Source organism: Micromys minutus (genome assembly GCF_963924665.1).
Source record: "Micromys minutus genome assembly, chromosome: 24".
In the NCBI taxonomy this organism is placed as follows: domain Eukaryota; kingdom Metazoa; phylum Chordata; class Mammalia; order Rodentia; family Muridae; genus Micromys; species Micromys minutus.
This window is the reverse complement of record NC_137959.1, coordinates 46,607,376-46,626,809: the sequence shown is the minus strand read 5'-3', so window position 1 is coordinate 46,626,809 and position 19,434 is coordinate 46,607,376. Positions and strand designations below refer to the sequence as shown.

At 51.0% G+C, this 19,434-nt stretch overlaps 1 protein-coding gene across 2 annotated transcripts in view; it reads right to left on the bottom strand.

Moving 5' to 3' along the window:
• Positions 1 to 693: 693 nt before the first annotated feature.
• TRIM67 (tripartite motif containing 67) overlaps positions 694 to 19,434 on the bottom strand; it is a gene marked incomplete at both ends in the record, with an annotated part of 32,957 nt that continues 14,216 nt past the window's right edge. Inside the window, 9 exons of one of the 2 annotated variants that reach the window (XM_080936579.1) lie at positions 694 to 759; positions 1,487 to 1,649; positions 3,816 to 4,119; positions 5,071 to 5,209; positions 6,274 to 6,419; positions 9,280 to 9,439; positions 10,710 to 10,820; positions 12,011 to 12,133; positions 14,066 to 14,161. In XM_080936579.1, coding sequence (XP_080792705.1) covers positions 694 to 759; positions 1,487 to 1,649; positions 3,816 to 4,119; positions 5,071 to 5,209; positions 6,274 to 6,419; positions 9,280 to 9,439; positions 10,710 to 10,820; positions 12,011 to 12,133; positions 14,066 to 14,161 — 1,308 coding nt within the window. The remainder of the gene's footprint in view (positions 760 to 1,486; positions 1,650 to 3,815; positions 4,120 to 5,070; positions 5,210 to 6,273; positions 6,420 to 9,279; positions 9,440 to 10,709; positions 10,821 to 12,010; positions 12,134 to 14,065; positions 14,162 to 19,434) is intronic. The other variant, XM_080936580.1, reaches the window with a different exon arrangement.

Sequence of the window (19,434 nt, the reverse complement as noted above, 5' to 3'; positions counted from 1 at the left end):
AGATTGTTACATACATGTGTGTGAGTGTGTGTTTGTGTGTGTGTGAAAGAGAGAGAGAGAAAGAGAGAGAGAGAGAGAGAGAATGATTGAGAGCACACGGGTAATCATACAGACCCTAAGGAAGCCTTTTTGAAGGGTCCTAGCAGTTCATTAATGATTACTGTCCCTTTCTAATGCATTTGCAGTGAATTGGAAACTGCATATCCCAGAGGCTCAAGGTTGTTTTTCTCCGCAGAGGTGACAAGCTGCCAGCCTGGGACTCCAGAAGTAGCAGAGTCCTAGCAATGGGCTGTACGCAGGCATGAAAGTGGCATCACAGTGCCAATTCATCCTGGGATACCAGTCTGAGAGTCTGCCTTCCTCTCTCCCTCTGGGGAGGTGGGGGAAGAAAAACAACTTAAGAGGAAATCAATGTTTTCAAACATGTCAGAAGCTGGAAACAAAAGGTGTCTGTCTGAAGCACTATCTTGAGGGCAGCCCGGGGACCATAGCTTTGTGGCATAAAGGTGAAAGGCCACTCCTGACATGGGGGCCACAATATGGTCGTGTGACTTGCATTTCATTTGTTCTCAATTCCCCCGCTTAAAGCATTTTCAGATGTCCACTGGCTGCTGGTACCCGGGGCTCTGTGTTGTGCCCTGGTCCTCCGCGAGGCCCTCCTTCGCGGTCAGCTCGGCAGTGGGAGCCACCAGGCTAGTTGCCTGACAGTTTTGGCCGTCCAAAGTTTGTTGGCACCTCCAGTCCTGTGTGCAGGGTGACCTGGAAAAGATGAAACCAGCAGGGATTGGCTCAGTGGCAGAGAGCTTGCACAAGACCCTGGGTCCGGTCCCTAACACAAGAGGAAGAGGCGGGAGACTGAGGAGACAGAGGGGAGGGAACAAGGGGCAGAAGAGGTTGTCCACAGCACTGACCACATGCTGAAGAACTCATCTGCCCTCCCCACATTGCTAAGGGCCATGGCACCTTGTGCTCCCCGCCTCATAATGGGAGCTACTGTGGTGAGCAGCTGGAGTCCCTGTTGGTTAGAGCCTCGGAGCCCCGTGGCAGAGAGGCTCGGCTTCTGGAAGCTGAGTCTCTGTGCCTGCTGCTGTCTCTTCCAGCTCACACTGTGATCCTCAGACCCCCTCTCAAGTCACCAGCACAGGACTGTTTCGGAACCATTGCAGGGCAGAAGACACATGGCAGGTCCCTTGATAGCTCCAGAGACAGAAGGAATCTATTAGAAGCAAAGGATGCCTCCACCTGGCCTGTGTCAGGAGCTCCTGTGACAGTCATTCCCCTTGGGGTACTGGGCCCCTGTTCCTTCCTGGAGCCCCATGGGGCCAGTTTGCTCCAAGTGATCAAGTAGGAAACAAGTACAGTACTTAGGACTTCTCTCTCTCTCTCTCTCTCTCTCTCACACACACACACACACACACACACACACACACACACACACACACACGAAGCAGAGAAATAGCAGGGACGGGGCAGGCTCCCAGAGTACCTGCACATTTCGGTTGAGGCTGAGGGCAGGCATGAAGACCCCGTCCACGTGGCTGAAGGCTGTGGGGCCCTGCTGTTGCCCATTGATGAAGAAGGTCAGAGTGTGCTTGTTCAGGTCCAGCAGCACACCCACAGTGGCCCCCTTACACACACCACCTTCAGTCCTGGGAAGGTAAGCCAGGAAAACCTGTCATCACACCCAGATCATGATGTGACAGTAACTCAGAACACCCCAAGGGATGTTGAAAACACCTTCATTCAAAACTAGCCTCCAAGTGTGTGTGTATGTGTGTGTGTGTGTGTGTGTGTGACAAGAAAAGACAGCCCTAAGGCACCAAGGCTACTCAGCCCCTTCTTATCCCTAGTGTCTGAGATCTACACACCAGGGGATGAGATTGCAGCTACGTGGATCCCCTGAAATCATAGGGCACCAAGCAGAAGAGAAGTAACATGGTCATCTTTCCATTTCTAGTCCTGTGGTGGTCCCGAGATAGATGGAGATGCAGATACCAAGGCCCAGAGGCATTCAAAAGGACGTGCCCCTTCAGTTCATGTGCCCAGAACCATCCCAGGGAACTAGCAGCACATGGTGGGAGAGGCACGCATGAGAGAGAACTGGGAATCAGGTTTTCTCGCAGTCGGCACTCCACGGGTGACCGCTCTAGTTTTAGATCGCTTGGCGAATGTTAGGACCGTGACATTTCTGAGATGGTACAAATCTGACTTTGAGTAAGGAGGAACTTTAAGTCAAGGACCTGGAAGGCTTTGCCTTGAACCCGTTAACTAAGGGCTCCCTTGATATTACCTTGCTCAGCCCTGGGAGGAAACTGAGTCCTCCGTTGGGATTAAGCCAGGAGTAGACGTGAGAGATGAGAAGAGACCCTGAGATGAATTCTTTAGGAAGACCTGATGGGCCAACCAGGAGCACGCCGTTCCTCCAGAGCCACGTGAAGAGGCGCCCAGCAGACTGGGCAGTCAGTGCAATGCTAATGCTGGCCACCAGCTGGGAGGAGTGACAAGTCTGACCGGCCTGTTTTAGGATCAAGGTCAGGTCTGGGAGCAGGGTCTGGCTTCTGAGGAAGTGTCTGCCCCACACGGGGACATGGGACGAGTGCCTCCCTCTCCTATCTTTTGGCCCTCATCCTTCTGGTCCTCTCTTGGGAAGCCAAGGAGCTGCCTGGCAAAGGCTCCAGAGCATTTGGGGACTAGGGCAACTTGTGACCTGGGGATTGAGGGGTTCCCACCATGGTCCTCCACTGGGGTCTTCTCTGAATCCCACAGCACCTCTCATTCTTCCCATGTCTGAGTGAATTCCTACCTGTCTAACCCTACCTCATAACCTGCAACAGAAATGGGGCTTTTGCAAAAACTAAGGGTGCTCAGGTAGTTTCCACGTATCCAATGCACTCTTGAGCTTATTACTGGCGCCATCAGAACAACTAGACACTGGGCTTGCTCAAGCACATAGGCATGGAACTGGTAGGCCAGGGTGGTGGTGGCCCCTTTGTGGGTTAGAGGTGGGGAAGGTCACCGGGTAGAAGTAAATCCACATCACCTGGTCGGCCTGCGTCACTTAGTCTGCAATACCCGGCCAGACTATTTTACTTGGTTAACCTGCAGTGCCTGGTAAGTTCCATGGCCCAGCTAGAGAGTTCAGCTGTTACCCCTCCCATAAGCCTTTGGAGAGGAAGACATTACCAGTGAAAAGACAGTGGTCAGGTAGGGCCCTGGGGGGCCTCAGGCATGTTCCTGGGAGAGAAGCTGGGTCACTCATTCTGAAGAAAGCAGTTCAGAGCTGCTTAGAAGAGAACACAGGAGCCCTAGGGGCAGACTGACCCTGCCAGGAGCCCAGTGAGGTCAGCTCCATGAGACTATGGTTCTTTGCTCTTTCCCTGGGGCAGTGCCAGGGTCATCCCAGGCAAACCAGCAGCCGTGGCAATGGCTTCGGCTCCCTCTGCGGGAAACAAGCATCCCATTAGCCCTGTGTGGTGACTCAGGCTTAGCATGATGGTTGCAGGGAAAACTGGAGCAACACCATTAAGAAAACCACAAATTAAGCTCTCCGCAGAAAGCCATTGTGAGGCCAGCTGGGGAGGGGGAGCCGCTGCGCCGGAGCTGCCCCCACCCCGCCGGAGCTGCCCCCACCCCATCAAGTACTTTCAGTTACGCCAAAGGCAAAAGGTTTCCTTCTCCAGGCCTTTCTCCACCCCCCTGAAACTACAGAACAAAGTGCCTTAAAAATGGCTTCTCCCCCAACCCTTGGGGACAAAGCAATGGGTCTACACGAAGTTTGTCCCCACCCTGAGGCTTGGAGGGCTGGGTGCACGCACCTGTTGGTGTGGGAGTTACAGTGCATGAACCAGCTGCGGTTGTTGTCCACGTACATGGCCCAGGCCTTGTCATCCTTGCCCAGCATCATGTCCTTGACCACACTGGCCCTGGCCACCCCGAAGGCTGGGTCGGGGTGGTTGTCATAGCGATCCACGTGCAGCTCCCAGTAGTGAACACCTTTGGAGAAGGCAGCTGTGCCTAGCACCACCCGGTCATCATAGCTGCTGCAGGTGGCTGTCTGGTTGTCATTAGACAGGATGATGTCCCGATGGCCAGAGTTGGGGTCAAAGGTGAACCAGGCCACTGGGTGGGGAAGGAGGCAGAAAGAACAGGCTCAAGAATCTCTCCACGACCCTCCCTCCTTCTCCTCTCACCTCCCCTCACCCCCCACCACAACACAGATTTTGCTGTATAGCCAAGGTTGCTTCTAACAGAGTCCATTCACTGCAGCCAGTGGTCTATATGGGATGCGCACACACTCACACACTCACACACTCACACAGCCACAGTCACACTCTGTGATGATTGGTTTTTGCCAACTTGACAGACACCTACATTATCTGGGAAGAGAGAACCTAGATTCAGAAAATGCCCCTGTAAGATCTGCTCATAAGCAAGTCTATCTGGTGTTGTCCTGACTCATGATTGACAGGGGAGGGGCCCAGGCCACTGTGGGCGGTGCCGCCCCAAGGCAGGTGGGGCTGAGTTATATTAGAAAGCAGGCTGAGCAAGCTGTGAGGATTAAGCCAATAAGCTGCACTCCTCCATGGCCTCTGTTTCAGTTTCTTTCCTGGCTTCTGTCAGTGATGTTGTCTGACCTGAGAGTTAGAAGATGAAATAAATCCTTTCCTCCCCAGGCTGATTTTGGTCACCACAGGAGGATTCTTTGTCACAGCAATAAAAACACCCGTCCCCCTCTCTTTCTCCCCCTGCTCTGTGCTCCCCAAGTCTCTCTTCCAGAGATCCAGCCTTGCTAAGGAGCCCAGACACGCAGGCCGGTTGGCCCCACAGCCAGGGATATCTGCTGAAGCTCTGACTCCTACCATCCCCCACATGACCCAGGTGCTGTTAGAAGTGGCTATCGGTGGGGGGGCCCGCCTTGTAGGTAGAAGATTGAAACACAAAGAGGAGACAAGATATGGCCAAGGTCACAAATTTTAGGCCCCACTGAATGGTGACACTAGCTTCTTCCTGCCCTGCCCCCACCCCCAGGATATGCACCTGAGGCCCACTGCACAGCTGGGGACTGCTCACCATCAGACGTCTGTAGGACCACGGTCTTGCTGTAGGGCCCAACACCCGAGGAGTTGAAGGCTTTGACTCTGGCATTGTAGGTGCTGTTAAAGTGAAGCCCGTCAATGGTGCACAGGGTCTCCTTGCCGACGTACACTTCCTGAAAGAGCAACAGCACTCACTCAGCCTCAGAGCGTCCAGAGGTTCCCCTGAGGTACACACATCAAGAGCACAAGTGCCCTCACACCAACTGGTGCACCAGACGAGCGAAATTCCAACCTGTGCTGCTAACCCTCATGGGGCCCGGGCTTTGCACAGTCCTCTCAAATAGCTGGCCTTTCTGTCTCAGGGTCCTGGGAAGACGGGGCTGCAGGGGTGAAGCTATTCTAGGATGTTCCCTGAAAGTTCTCTGCCTCTACCATTAGACTGCCAGGAAAGGGCTGCCTGCAAAGCCTCCTGCCCCCGAGATCAGCGTCTGCTCTGTGACCCTGCCTATGCTAGCTTCTGGATCTTGATTTTCATTCTCTAGAGTTTTACTTTATCCCCACTCACTCTGGGCTTCCTCTGTCTCACTCACTAATGTGCTGGCTTGTTTTAACAAGATGTTACTCTGTAGCCCAGGCTGGCCTCGAACCCTCAGTTCTTCTGCCTTAGCCTTTGATCCCAGTGCTGGGATTCCAGGCAGGAGCCACCACACCCGTCCAGCATCTCTTTTCATGGGTCTTCACGGACCAGCAGCTTGCCACATTTTGAAAGAACTCAGAGACCACCTTACATTTGCAGAAACATGTGCTGCCAAGACAGGAACCTGCCCAACCACCCTGGTGTCAAAACCAGAAAGCTGGATTAAAAATAGCCCAGCAAAGGACTGTGTGGACTAAAGGTAGTGTGAAAAACCTCAGGAAAGAATTGCGTGGGAGGCTGGTGTGGTATGGGATAGCCTGTGCAAAGAGTACGCATGTAGGCGGTGCTCTCGAGTTGTCAGCCCACATAGCCTGTGTGGCACCTCCCAGAATTCTCTGACAGACACTTCTCCCTGAGGCTGTGGCACCGCCCACTGCTATCTCCCAAGGAAGTGCTAGACCTCTCAAGAGCCCAGGCTGGCCGACTTTGTGTTCAAGGTACTTGTCTTAGGGTAGCAGCCTCACAGGCCGGTCCTGCAGGGGTTCTCAAACCACACAGGGCTCCCTGGACACTGCCCCTGACCAGCAGCAGCCGGCTCACCCGGAACTGCCCTCCATCGCCGTCATCCAGCTCCAGGATGTAGCCGTCCGCAGGGCTGTGGGTGAAGGGCGGGGTCCTCCAGGCCAGGGTGACGCTGTTGTTCCGGGTGCAGCACTTCTCCAGCTGCAGCAGGGGCACAGGTGGCACTGTCACAGGGATCGCTCTGGTCAGCCAGCAGAACCTTCCTGCAGGCCCCAGGCCACCCCAGTCCGTCTCAACCCTTGGGACCTGTGACCCCAGGAAGGAAGTCCTCCTTTCCATCTGCCCACCAAGGTCACAGGCGCACCAAGTAACCTCAGGGTGGTCCATACCGCACAGTCACCTGTGTGGGTTCAGACAGCAGATGCAGGGCAGGAAACCATGTGAGGGTCATCCTGTCACTCACACTTGGGCAGGAAACGGAGGTGCTTGTCTGATTTACTGCCCCCCAAAGGCCCACGTATATACAGTGTCACTCACTATAATACCAAGGTGGGTTTCTTCCCACCTTAGACCATTTATGTTCCCGGAAGAAAGACACGCATGCAGCCTTTACATTTTAATATGCCTTAAACAGCACAATAGCTGGGCAACTGCCTAACCTCCATGATGTTAGAACCTACCTCCCACCGACAGCTCAGAGTTAACAGTTACTAATTTCTATGTCCCATCGTGGCTGCTCTTGACCCAGTTGAACAACCAACCCTGTGGGCCTTGTTCTCTTGGCCCCTTTACATGGCGGCTCTGCTTCTCTCGCCTGCATTCTTACCCTTCCATGGCCGCTATCCTCTTTCCTCTCCTGCACACTCCTAAGGCATGGTGTCTCCTCTCGGTCCTAAACTGGAAACCCTAAGTTATGCCTCTTGTCTTTTCTCCACAGCTATTGGCTGCTGGAGTCTTTATTTACCGATTAGAATGAACTGGGAGCAGGTTTCCAGAAGCTATGTGCAGACCCTCTCCTGCAAAGTTTTGGGGGGCCCAATTAGCATTAGAGTATAAGCAGCCACACCCATGTTAAAGGTTTGCTCCCCAGGACGGTACTCCTGGGGGATGGTAAAACCTCTCAAGGGGACAAATGGTCACCTTGGTGTGCACATGAAGGAGCCTGGCTGTCTCCTCTTTCTCCTTCAGTGACGGGCTGGGCTCTGTGGTGACATGCTCGCCAAAGCAACAGGCCAATCACAGACTAACACCCCCAAAATCCTTCATCTTGTATAAATCAATCATCTCAGGTGTGACATAAAGGTCACTGATACAGGGGAGGGACAAAGTGCTCAGGGGGTTGGAACATTCACGGTGGATTTGCAAGGTCAGGGGACTAGACCATGGCACCAGGTATGACCTCAGAGGGCTGGGTAGCCAATCCATGGACTGAGGAACTGAATCCTGCATGCTCTGAGCTCACTGAAGCCAAACAGGAAGACCTGAATACATCTGTGCTCAGGCTCAAATGGGTCTAGATGGAGACACGGGCCACTCCGGTCTGATTTAGAAGTGGAAACAGCAAGACTTGTTCTATAAACCTGCCTGTCTCATCTTCACTCAGAATGAACTTTTTTTTTTAATTTTTAAAGATTTATTTATTTATGTATGTATCTGAGTACTGTAGCAGTCTTCTGACACACCAGAAGAGGGCTTCAGATCTCATTACAGATGGCTATGAGCCACCATGTGGTTGCTGGGATTTGAACTCAGGACCTCTGGAAGAGCAGTCAGTGCTCTTAACCACTGAGCCATCTCTTCAGTCCCATAAAGAACTTATTGTCTGGTGTCCAGGAAGATGAGTCTGTGTCATGAACACATAACTAATTCAGCCTATTCCTCCCTCTACTTGGCTGAAGGAGACCTTGCTTATTCCTCTCACACCCTAAAATTCAGACCTATGCCCCACACTTCTTGCCTTGAAGCCCCAATTTCCAGGACTACCTTCCCTGGCCACAGTTACCCTCCTGCCAGGGCACCTGCTCCTTGTGACTGTGTCTCATTTACACCTGGGCAGGTGGACTTTCCAAACCTTACCCAGGTGCAACTTGAATGAGAGTGAGCTCAGAATGGCCTGAGGTCAGCCACATGGATCCCCGACACAGCACTGCCTGTCTTCCCTGCTGAAAGAGCCCTGGGCGTCTCGGGGAAGATGGTGCCTAGGACAGGAGCCCAGTTCTGGCCATCTGCTGTAAGCTCTGGGACAGGCCAAGCTGTTCAAGCATCACTGACCTTGGCTGTGGGTCCCTCTTGGCTCCCCGAACCCAGCTCCCACCGCCTTCCACTGGTCCATCCTGCTTTTCCTATTCTGAGCAGAAACTTGTTCCTGCCTTGGGGCCCTGGCAGCCCTGCCCTCTGCCACCTTCAAAGCTTCCTGTAGCTCCTCCTGACCTCTTCCCTTCATCCTTTGCTTCCTTTCTCCTCTCTTCTCCAGTCCCTCCTTCTCTATCTCCTTCCTCCCCTCTCTCTTCTTCCCTCCTCCACTCCCTTCTCTTTTTCTCTCCTCCTTTTCCCTCTTTCCCTCCCTCCTCCCCTCCCTCCTCTTTTTCTCTCCTCCTCTTTCCTCCTCCCCTCTCATCCTCTTCCTTCCTCAACTCTCTCTTCTCCTCCCTCTTCCCTCTCCTCTCCTTCCTCTGCTTCCCTCAACTCTCTCTTCCTCTTCCTTCCTTCTCTCCCTCCTCTTCTTTGCTCCTCCCCTCTCTCTCTTCCTTTTCCTTCCTCTCCTCCCTTCTCCCCACTTCCTCTCCTCCCCTCCCCTTTCCTCCCTCCTCTTCCTCCCCATCACTTTTCTCCTTCCCCCTTTCTCTTTTCCTCCCTCCTCCTCCTAAGCTGCCCCTGTCCATCCCGCTTCCTGTCCTCGACCCTTGGTCTACAAAAGGCAGCTCGAGTTCAGCAGCAGCTCACCTGGCCTGGTTAGGACCCAGGATCCTCCTCCTTCCCTCTGCCACCCTGCATGACGAGCCTCTGTCACCACCACCCAGCTGCCCTTAGCCTGTGTGCCCCCTGGAGAGGCAGCACCACCACATGGGTCCGATCGCGGCTCACCCCTACATTTCATCTGGACGAAATCCAGCTGGTGGATGGCTTGCAGCAGCGGCTCGCTGTCCAGAGTCAGGTCGAATTCTGCAGATACTTTGGGCTCCAGGGCACCTTTGACCCACTGCTCCTGAGAGGTCTGCACACGCTTGATCAGGGCATCTGAGATCTTAAAGGGAGCACAGACAGAAGGGTTGGCTCTGCAGATGAAGAGCTGCCAGTGTTTGTGGGGGAAGGGCTCAGCTTTGTCTATAGCTCAGTGAGGGGAAGAGGAAGTGGACTGAGCCTAGACCATCGAGCCATGGCCAAGCTTAAGTGACCCCTGACCTCGTAGATATGCTGTGTTGTTTCAGACACAGTTCACCCACACAGGCATGTTTGTGTGCATGCAAGTGTGTGTGTGTGTGTGTGTGTGTGTGTATGTGTGTCTGTGTGTCTGTGTGTGTATGTCTGTGTGTGTGTTAGAGTGGGCAAGCTCTATTATGAAGTCGTGGTGATTTTTTCAGATATGTAAACATATGTCACACATACATCTGTCTGGCCAAGTCTCTTACTTTGCAAAGTGAAACATACTAGCAATTCATTCCTCAGTGTGAAGGAAGTACTTCCTGTGCCCCCAAGTTCTGAAGCCCATGTCTTCCTGCTGTGTCTCCTCCCAGATATCTCAATGCTTTCCTCTGCAAGTCCTTGCCTGACTGCAAGTCACACCTGGGGCTCTGCCTTCCTTTGCTGCAAAATACTGCTTCCAAGACCTGCGCAGATGTCCCCAAAAAGCCACAACACTGCATCTTCTGCTTTTCCTCCTCTTCTTTTTAGATCTATTTTTGTCCCTATGTGTATGGAAGTTTTGCCTGCATGTATGTCTGTGCACCAAGTGTGTGGCTAGTGCCCAAGGAGATTAGAAAAGGGCATGGGGCCTCCTGAAACTGGAGCTAAGGATCGTGGTGTATCACCACGTGGATGCTAGGGACCAAACCCAGGTCTTCTGCAAGGGCATTAAGTTCTTAAACACTGAGCCATCCCTTCAGCCCCTCTGGAGAGTAAGCAATGGGGCCCGTCACTTCTCCCACACGATCATGAATCTCGGAATGCATGTCCTCATTAGCCTAAATACTGCAGCAATGGACCCAGCAAGGCTGCACCCTCTCTGTGGGAAGGGATTCTGCTCCTCACCTCTCTGTGCAGACTGTCCAGCTCAGTTGGCACGGACCACTATCCCACCACTGGGAGGAAGACGGAAGCATTGCACTTAGTCCCTAGAGATTATGCCTGTCCACTTCTTTATGGCTGATGCAGAATTAGGGAAGGTCAGAGCCATGATGACAGCCCAGACCTTTGTCCTTACAGAACAAAGGAGAATCTGTTCAAGTCCTGGCCAAGGCCTAGAGCACGAGCCGGCTTGGTGGAAGGTCTGTGATAGTCCCTGTTGGGATGCTCACCTGCAGGAACCCAGAGGGGTCGTCCTCCTTCATCACCTCCAGGCAGTACTCCACCAGGCCGGTGGACTGGCGTAGCTTCAGAGTGCAGTGGTTGATCTGGTCCCAAACCATCTGCAGTGGGGAGAGAGAGGGAGCCCACGTGTGAGAGAAAGCAGCCGGGTTACAACCAGCTCGTGACTGGGCACCGGAGCTCAGAAGGGCAGCGCAGTGTGGCCCCTGCATTTTAGTCATTGCTGGGGAATTATCAGGCCCACTTCCAGCACAGCGAGGAATTCTGGGCTCAGGACAGCACAGAAAGGGTATGGTGGTCTCCATGATGCAGCCAGCGTCCTGCCTTGGACTTGCCACTGATCAGGGACTGTTTGGAGGGTTGTCTGCACCCTCTTCCCAGTACTCACGGTTCCTTTCTAACATACAACCTTTTCTCTTTAAAGTGCTGCCTTCTGAGCCGGGTGTTGTACTCAGGAAGGCTGGGATAAATACTGAGTTTCATAGTTTGTGGCCACCAAAGACTACATAGCAAGTCCCTACCTCAAAAAACAGATACACTAAGATAGTGTTTCTGAGACAGGGATGTAGCTCAGTTGGTGAAGTACTTTGTCTAGTGCCTGAAGCACCAAATAAAGCCTGGAATCATGGTACGTGTCTGGAATCCCAGCACTCAGGGGTGGAAGCAGGAGAATCAGCAGTTCAAAGTTATCCTCAGCTATGTATCAACTTTGAGGCCAGCCTGGGCTACCTGTTTGAGGCCAGCCTGGGCTACCTGAGACCCTCTCTAAAAGAGAAAAACAAACTGCGTTTGCTAATTGAGTTATGTGCCTCTAGCACAGAGCTCCTTGGAACCACTCTAGGGCATTCTGAGCCTTTCCCTGAGCCAGGAACTTAATGCCAGATAAGGAACAGAACTCCATGTTCCTTGGCAGAAAGAACCTGGCCACACTCACTGCCAATTATAGGTTCATGAGATATCAGAGTCTGAAGGAGACAGAGCTGGAGACCTGAGCCAGGCCAGAGTGTTTCTGTCACTGTCTCTCTCATTAGGCAAGATCTTCCCACCCTCCCATACTGCCCCTCAACAGACCCAGGAGTCCAGAGCAAAAGGGAGAGGACAGGCTGATTTGAAGACGGCAGGAAGTCGAAGGCCACCTGGCTTTGGAGACTGCCGGAGGCTCCTCTGCCTCCCAAGTAACTGGATCAGCCAACTCAGAGCCACATCCAGGCAGAGCTGCTGAAGGCAGTGCCGCCCTGTGTTAGGTGCCAACGACGTCATAGGGACAGACAGAGAGGTCGCTTGCTCTCACCTTCAGCTTGTGCTCCCTCTCTTTGGTCACCTTGGTGAGCAGCTTGGCTTTCTGGCGAGTCAGGGCATCCACCAGGGCGTCACACTGAGCCACCAGGCAAGCTTCATAGTCCAGTCCATTTTCCTAGGGAAGCAGAGGTCTGTGATGAGCGGACACCGGCCTCTGTGGTCCAGAGGAGACAGCATGAGCCATGACTGTGCGCCAAGGAGGGCTCCATGAACCCTGGCATGTCTACATGTGGAGACAGTCTGCAGTCTATTCAAAGAATTCAGAACACCATAGCAAAGTGATCATGAGAGACAGATAAAGAGGAAAAAGCCTATGTGAGGCGGGGCATGCCTGTCACCTCAGCACCAGAGAGCCTGAGGCAGGAGGATTGTGAGCTGAAGGCTAACCCAGAGATCTTGTCTTGGAAAAGAAGGGGGAGGAGGAGGAAGAAGAAAGAGGAGAGAGGAAAAGAAAGAAAACAGGATATAAGGTGTTTACAGAATGATCCCATATACAATGAGTGTCTGTGTATATGTGTGTGCATGTGTGTCTGTGTGTATATGTATATACATATATATGTGTGTATATGTATATACATGTGTGTGTGCATGTGTGTGTGTGTCTGTGTGTATATGTATATACACATGTGTGTATGTTCTCAGTTCTATCTTCCGGATTCTAAAATCTCTGTAAAACATAGTTTGCTATTTGTAGTCAGAAAAAGTAAATCAAACAAAACAGTGTGAGTCTGTCTGTCTGTGTGTCTGCCTGTCTGTCTGCCTCAATTTCTAAGCCTCTAGGATCTGGGTAGATTCTGACTTCTGGCTACAAGCTAAACTGTTCCTATGGACCCATTCTGAATCCTAAACTCAGAACCACACAGTGTGACTGTCTCAATCCAGAAGTTAAAATGAGGCCACCAGGGTGACTCCAGTCCAACCTGATTGGTTTCCTTATAAGAAGAAAAAAAAATCAGGACACAGACACACACAGAGGGACAATCACACGAGGACACAGAGAACTGCCATCTGCCAGTCAAGCGGAGGCGCCTCGGGAGGAGCCAGCCGGTGACCTTGCTCTTGCAGCCTCTGAACTGAATCCATTTCTGCTGCTGTCTGTGCTCCATCTCTGATCTCTTGTAGTGGCATTTAGAGAAAATGGATGAATCTGTGTGCACCAAACATCAGACTTAAGTGATCTTTAAGACCGTGACTTAAGACTTCCCGTGGGAATTGGGAGGGTGGACATTACATCTTAGCCCTTGAGAGGCTGAAGCAAGGGGATTGAGAGTCTGAGGCCAGCTTGGGCTTTGTAATGAGACCATATATAAAATTACACACACACACACACACACACACACACACACACACACACACACGTATTTACAGGCTGAGGAAAGGTACAGGAGGAACCGGAAGATAAAGAATGAGAACGGTTCAGGACACTCAGTCCATTTCTCCAGCAAGGCCTGCAAACGCTCCGGGCCTCCCTCTGTGCACATACTGAAGCAGGACTCGCTGATTTCTGTATATTGTCAGTCTCAGTGTGGGGCATAGTGTAGACACTCAGCACATCTGTATATTGTCAGTCTCAGTGTGGGGTATAGTGTAGACACTCAGCACATCTGTATATTGTCAGTCTCAGTGTGGGGCATAGTGTAGACACTCAGCACATCTGTATATTGTCAGTCTCAGTGTGGGGCATAGTGTAGACACTCAGCACATCTGTATATTGTCAGTCTCAGTGTGGGGCATAGTGTAGACACTCAGCACATCTGTATATTGTCAGTCTCAGTGTGGGGCATAGTGTAGACACTCAGCACATTTATTTAGGTAACGAGGGGTTTATGTTTTGATCTGAGTACACAGGCGTACCTAAGTACCATCAGTGTTACCTGCGTGTAAACGGGCTGAAAGTGGCACCTCCAGCACCTACAACTGTACAACCAGACAGGTCAACCGTCTGGAAAAAATCATTGTGGATGATCACTTGTCCCGAGACTTGCCCTCCTTCTCTCTGTGTCAGACAGACAGCCACACGGTCTGTGTAGCACCGGAGTCCACTAACCTGGATCTGCTGCAGTATGTTCTTGAGCTGAACCAGAAACTCCTTCGCCTCTTTGGCCTTATCTGAAACTCCATTTAAGGCCTGAGACAGCTGGGCCTGGAAAAGATATCACATGATGGGGAAGTTGATTAGTGTGGAAGGCATGCCCCTGCATCAGTCCAGATAGCAAGACGGTCCCGCTGAGTTGTCCTCACTTAAAAAGTGGCCACAACAGGTTAGGCAGTGCATGTTGATTTCCTTTTGCTGTTGCTGTTGTTTACTCGGGGGGCTGGGAGGGAACTGGGGACCTCCTGCATGCTCGGTGGATACTGTATCACTGAGCTACATGCCCTGACCAACACGCTAGCTTGCAGCCATATTGGTGAGCTACTCTAGTTTCATTTCTGTTGCTGTGATGAAATAACCCAACAACAAGTAATATGTGGGAGAAAGCATGCGTTTGGCAATTCCGGTTTACAGCCTGTTAGTTACTATGGGGAAGTCGAGGCAGGAACTCAGAACATCACCACCACAGTTAGGAGCTCAGAGAATAATAAATGCATAGATCCGTGCTCACTTGCTTTTGGCTAGATTCTTCCTCTTTTTTTAATGATTATTTAAAATTTATATGAATACACTGCATATTTTCAGACACATACCAGAAGAGGGGATCAGATCCCATTACTACCATGTGGATGCTGGGAATTGAACTCAGGACCTCTGGAAGAGCAGTCAGTGCTCTTAACCACTGAGCCATCTCTCCATCCCTAGCTTCTTCCTCTTTTATACAGTTCAGGACTACTTGTCTAGGAAATGGTGCCACCCACAGTGGACTAACTCTTCCCACATTAATTAGTTTAATTAAGACACCACCACCACACACACAGAGACAAGCCAACCCAACATAAGCAATCCCTCACTGAGAGACTGTCTTCCCAGCAGGTGAGTGTTGACTACTCTCTGTCAGCGGATCCTAAAGCTACATTAAAGACTAGTGAGCTAATTGTTTGGAACTAATAGCCAGCCCCTTATGGGTGCCTCCCTCTGGGCAAGAAGGCAAACAGGCCCTTGCCTGGCCAATCGCCTCTCTTCCTGCTTCCCATCAGTAATACTGTAAATATTTCAGACCCCAGTCAGGCTCCAGCCCCTACCTACATCCCACACATTGTCTTTTCTGTCACCAAAGACAGGATAATCTCCCAAACCAGGCCCAGGTGCATGATTTAACTTGAGTCATACTTTTTTTCCAAAGTAAAAATGTTGAACATGGAACAGAAAAAATGTTGAACCTGAGACATTAGGAGATCCCCTCTTTACACATCCTCCCTTCCTGTGTCAGCTCCGAAGCCACCCTGTTTCTCAAACCTGGGGAATCGAACCTATTTCTTCACTTCCTCTGTTCCTCATAACCTTTCACTCTTCTTTGTAACCGCCCAACCTAGAGGGCTCTCCATCTCCCAGCATGCCTGGGGCCCACAGCTGAGTTCCTGGACAGAACTGTGGTGCATTAGTACCACTGCAGTTATAAGTCCGAGGTTCTTGAGTGGGGCCCTGCACAGAGCATCAGCCTCAGGAACTTCTTCAGAAATACAGTTCCACCCTAGAGAGACACCTGAAGGAAACCCAAGATTCTGGGCCTAACACTCCCTTCAGCAGCTTCTGCTGCTGTCTCAGACTTACCAGCCCATGCAGCTGTGGCCTCAGGAAACCTCTGCAACATTGGAAGCAGATGTAGAGACACAGGGTAATGCAGAGAAAGCAGAAGCAACTACTCACAAGGGCTCGAGCCAAGTGAAGGTGTGGACTGTGACCTCAGAGAATTCTGGAAGCCACCTTCAAGATATAAACCAAGCTGGGCATGGTGATCTATGCCTGTAACCCTCGTATTCAGTTGAATGAGGCTAGAAGATCACAAGTTCAAGGCCAGCCCGGTCCATATTGAGACACTCTGTCACAGTAATAATATAAGTTCATTAAAACAAAACAAAGATAAAAACAGACAAACAAAACACCTGACCAGGGCTTCAGGCAGAACAACTTAGGCAAACATGGTAAACTGACCATCAGTGAGACGGATTGCTCTTTAGTCATTTAACTGTGACCAGCTGCAACTGCCTGCCATGTCCTTCCTCACACTGTGTCCTCATGAGCAGCCACCCCACGTCCAGTGGTCCCAAGATTAGTTAGGGGTTAGTGGTCCGGCAGCTGCAGGGCAGACTTTGTGAGAGGCCAGTTCTGAGGTATGAGTGCAAGTGTTTAGAAAAACCATCATAGGAACCAAGACCCAAAACAGAGCTGAGAATTGTGGTTTACACCTATAAGCCTACCACTCGGGAAGCTGAGACAGGAGAATAGCTGTGAATTCAATGCTAACCTGGGTTGCATGAGTTCCAGGCAACCTGGGCTGTAGAATAAGACACAGTCTCAACCAACCAATCAACCAAAGAAACAAACAAACCGAGACAGCCAGCTTTGCATCCCCCTGTCGGATATGCATATGTGTAACGAGGATCTGCTGCTATGTGAAACAGCTTCTGTTATCCCTGTTCTGGGTTCTGGGTCTGGTTCTCCCTCCAGCCTGAGGGGACTCAGCTCTCGGCAGTTCTAACCTTCACTCCTCCCTCCTCCTGTGTTGACTTTTCCTGAGACTAACTTGTTTGGTCTTAAGAGATGGAGACCCTGCTTGTCTCATCTAATAAGTATTTGTTGTGCGAATGGTTTAGTTTTGCTTGGACAACAGGTCAGGGAAGTTTCTAGATTGTACAGAGACCCAGCAGTGAGGAATTGAGTTCTGTAGAAACTTTTCTCCCAGCATTAGCATTAAGATGGCTCCTTTCAGTTTTGACACTTTGAGGGAGCACACCCAAGAACCATCGCTTGCCCTCAGGCTGCTGAAAACATTATCAGGCATATATGCCCTGCTAGGTGCTGACACCTTAAAGCAGTGGTCCCCAGCCTTCTGAATGCTGCAACCCTCTAATACAGTCCTCTTGTGGAGGTGACCCCTGATCATAAAAATTATTTTCATTGCGGCTTCATAACCGTAATCATGCTACTGCTGTGACGGTGTGACCTGAGATGCAGGGTAGCTGATGTGATAGCCCTGTCAAGATGCCATTCGACCCCAAAGGAGTTCTCGACTGCTGTTTAAACTATCACCTCTGAGGCTGGAGAGATGGCTCGGTGGTTAAGAGCACTGTCTGCTCTTCCAGAGGTCCTGAGTTCACATCCCAGCAACCACATGGTGGCTCACTACCATCTGTAATAGGATCTGATGCCCTCTTCTGGTGTGTCTGAAGACAGCCACGGTGTACTTATTTAATAATAAACACATAAACTATCACCTCCAAAGGCCTTTGCCACTTTCACTGAAGCAAAAGAAACAGATTTTAAGCAAAATCCAACCACCTTAAAAAATGCCCAGAATGTAGATGCGTGCAGCCACGCTGTTCTTTGGGTGCTGAGACTCAAGCTCAGTTCCTCACACTCGCACAGCGAGCCTCACCCACTCAGCTATCTCCCTAGTTACACTCTCTTCCCTTTTTTGTTTTAGGAATTTGTCACAGTGACAAAAAGTCTGACACCATCACACTGGGGAACCACTTAAAGACTGAGCTACAGAACTCATGGAACTCCATGGAACTGGTGGACCGGATCTTTCCTGGGCCTTGGGGGTGGGGCAGGATGTGCCTCCTGCCACCTTGGCTTCAGCCTCCAGCCCCAGTAATGTGGAGGGTGGATCTGCTGTTTTAAGCCACCTGGTTTGCACTGACTTATCAGAGTAACTCCAGCCAATGAACCCGTTAAGTCCAGTCTTTTCTTCAAGCACTAACCCTTCAGCATATTCATAAGATGGGACCACAGAACACGTGCGCTTTGTCCTCACAACACAAATGGACATCGAACTTTCCAGAGGAGAGGTAGGCCAGTGCTTTTGACGGCACCTGCCAACTCTGATTAATCCACACGCTAGCCTTTCCTGAGGCACGCCGAGGCTAAGAAACTTACTTGAAGACACGGTTTCAAATGAGCCAGATCTTTTGGGTTCCATACATTGTTCAGTGGCAGAACTTGTAAGGTTGGAGCACTCTCTCTAGGCCAGCAGTTTTCAACTTGTGGGTTGTGACCCTTTTTGGGGGGAAGGGAAGTCAAATGACCCTTTCACAGAGGTCACTTAAGACCATCAGAAAACACTTACAACTCATAAAAGTAGCAAAATGAAATAGCAACAAAATAATTTCATGGTTGGGTCACCAGGACATGAGGATTAAACTCATGAACTAAAGGGTCACAGCATTAGGAAGGCTGAGAACCACTGGTCTAATATTTCAATGAATGTGGCATGGCCCCCCAGCCATCAGGGGAACAGGACAATTAGGGTAAGCTACCATGGCTCTAATTCTCACAGGAGGGCAGTTGTGACAGATGTGCAGTCTAAGCCCCACCACCAGAGGGCGCCGAGGCTAGATAGTGCTCTCCTACATCACCTCGCAGGAAGCAGTCTCCAGCCCTCTCAGCCTTGTAGTAATAATTGTGACAATGGCAGTGACGGTGGCTTTCCTTCCTGTGACTCAAGGCAGACATCGTGTTGAGTCATTAAAGTGCATTGTCTCTGGGCTGGGACAATGGCTCAGTGCAAGCATGGGACGCTGAGTTTGGGTCTCCAACACCTATGAAGTGAAAGGCAGATTTCTGAAGCTCGTCGGCCAGACCCCCATCAATAAGCTGCAGGCTCAATGGTTTCAAAAATACAAAGTGGAGAGCCATTGAGGAAGATACAGGACGTGGACCTCTGGCCTTTCTACTCATCCCAGTAAAAGTGTACTCAGGTGCACAAGTACACACACACACACACACACACACACACACACACACACATTATCTTGCTTAATACAAAGGCAGACAACTGCATCCAGGGTTACCATCTCTGTAACCTGCTTCCTCTGCCTGCCCCAGACTCTATCCATGGGCACTCCAGTATGCAAACTCATACCCAGTGTTTTCTCTGGGTGAAGAAGACACAAAAGTCACATCAGCATTTCCCAGCTGGCTCCTGTCCTCTGGTGAGATCAACTGATTGCTTCTGACACAGGGGGAAAAAAATCAGAGGCAGGCAGGAAGGCAGGCAGGAATGGAAGGAGTGAGGGGAGGGGGAGGGGAGGGGACAGGGAGAGAGGGCAGGTCAGCACTGAGTTCACATTGCACTGGAAAGATGTTTGACTGTCCCCCTTCTCTTCTCACACCCTGTCCCTGACACTCCCTTTGTGAGTTTCTCAGCTCCGTGAGTCAATGAGCAGTGAATAGTGTCTGCTCTGAAATAACAACCTATAGTATTGACATTAGCATACATTCCAGGATTACATCTTATTCACTACTCAGGAAAGGTTCTT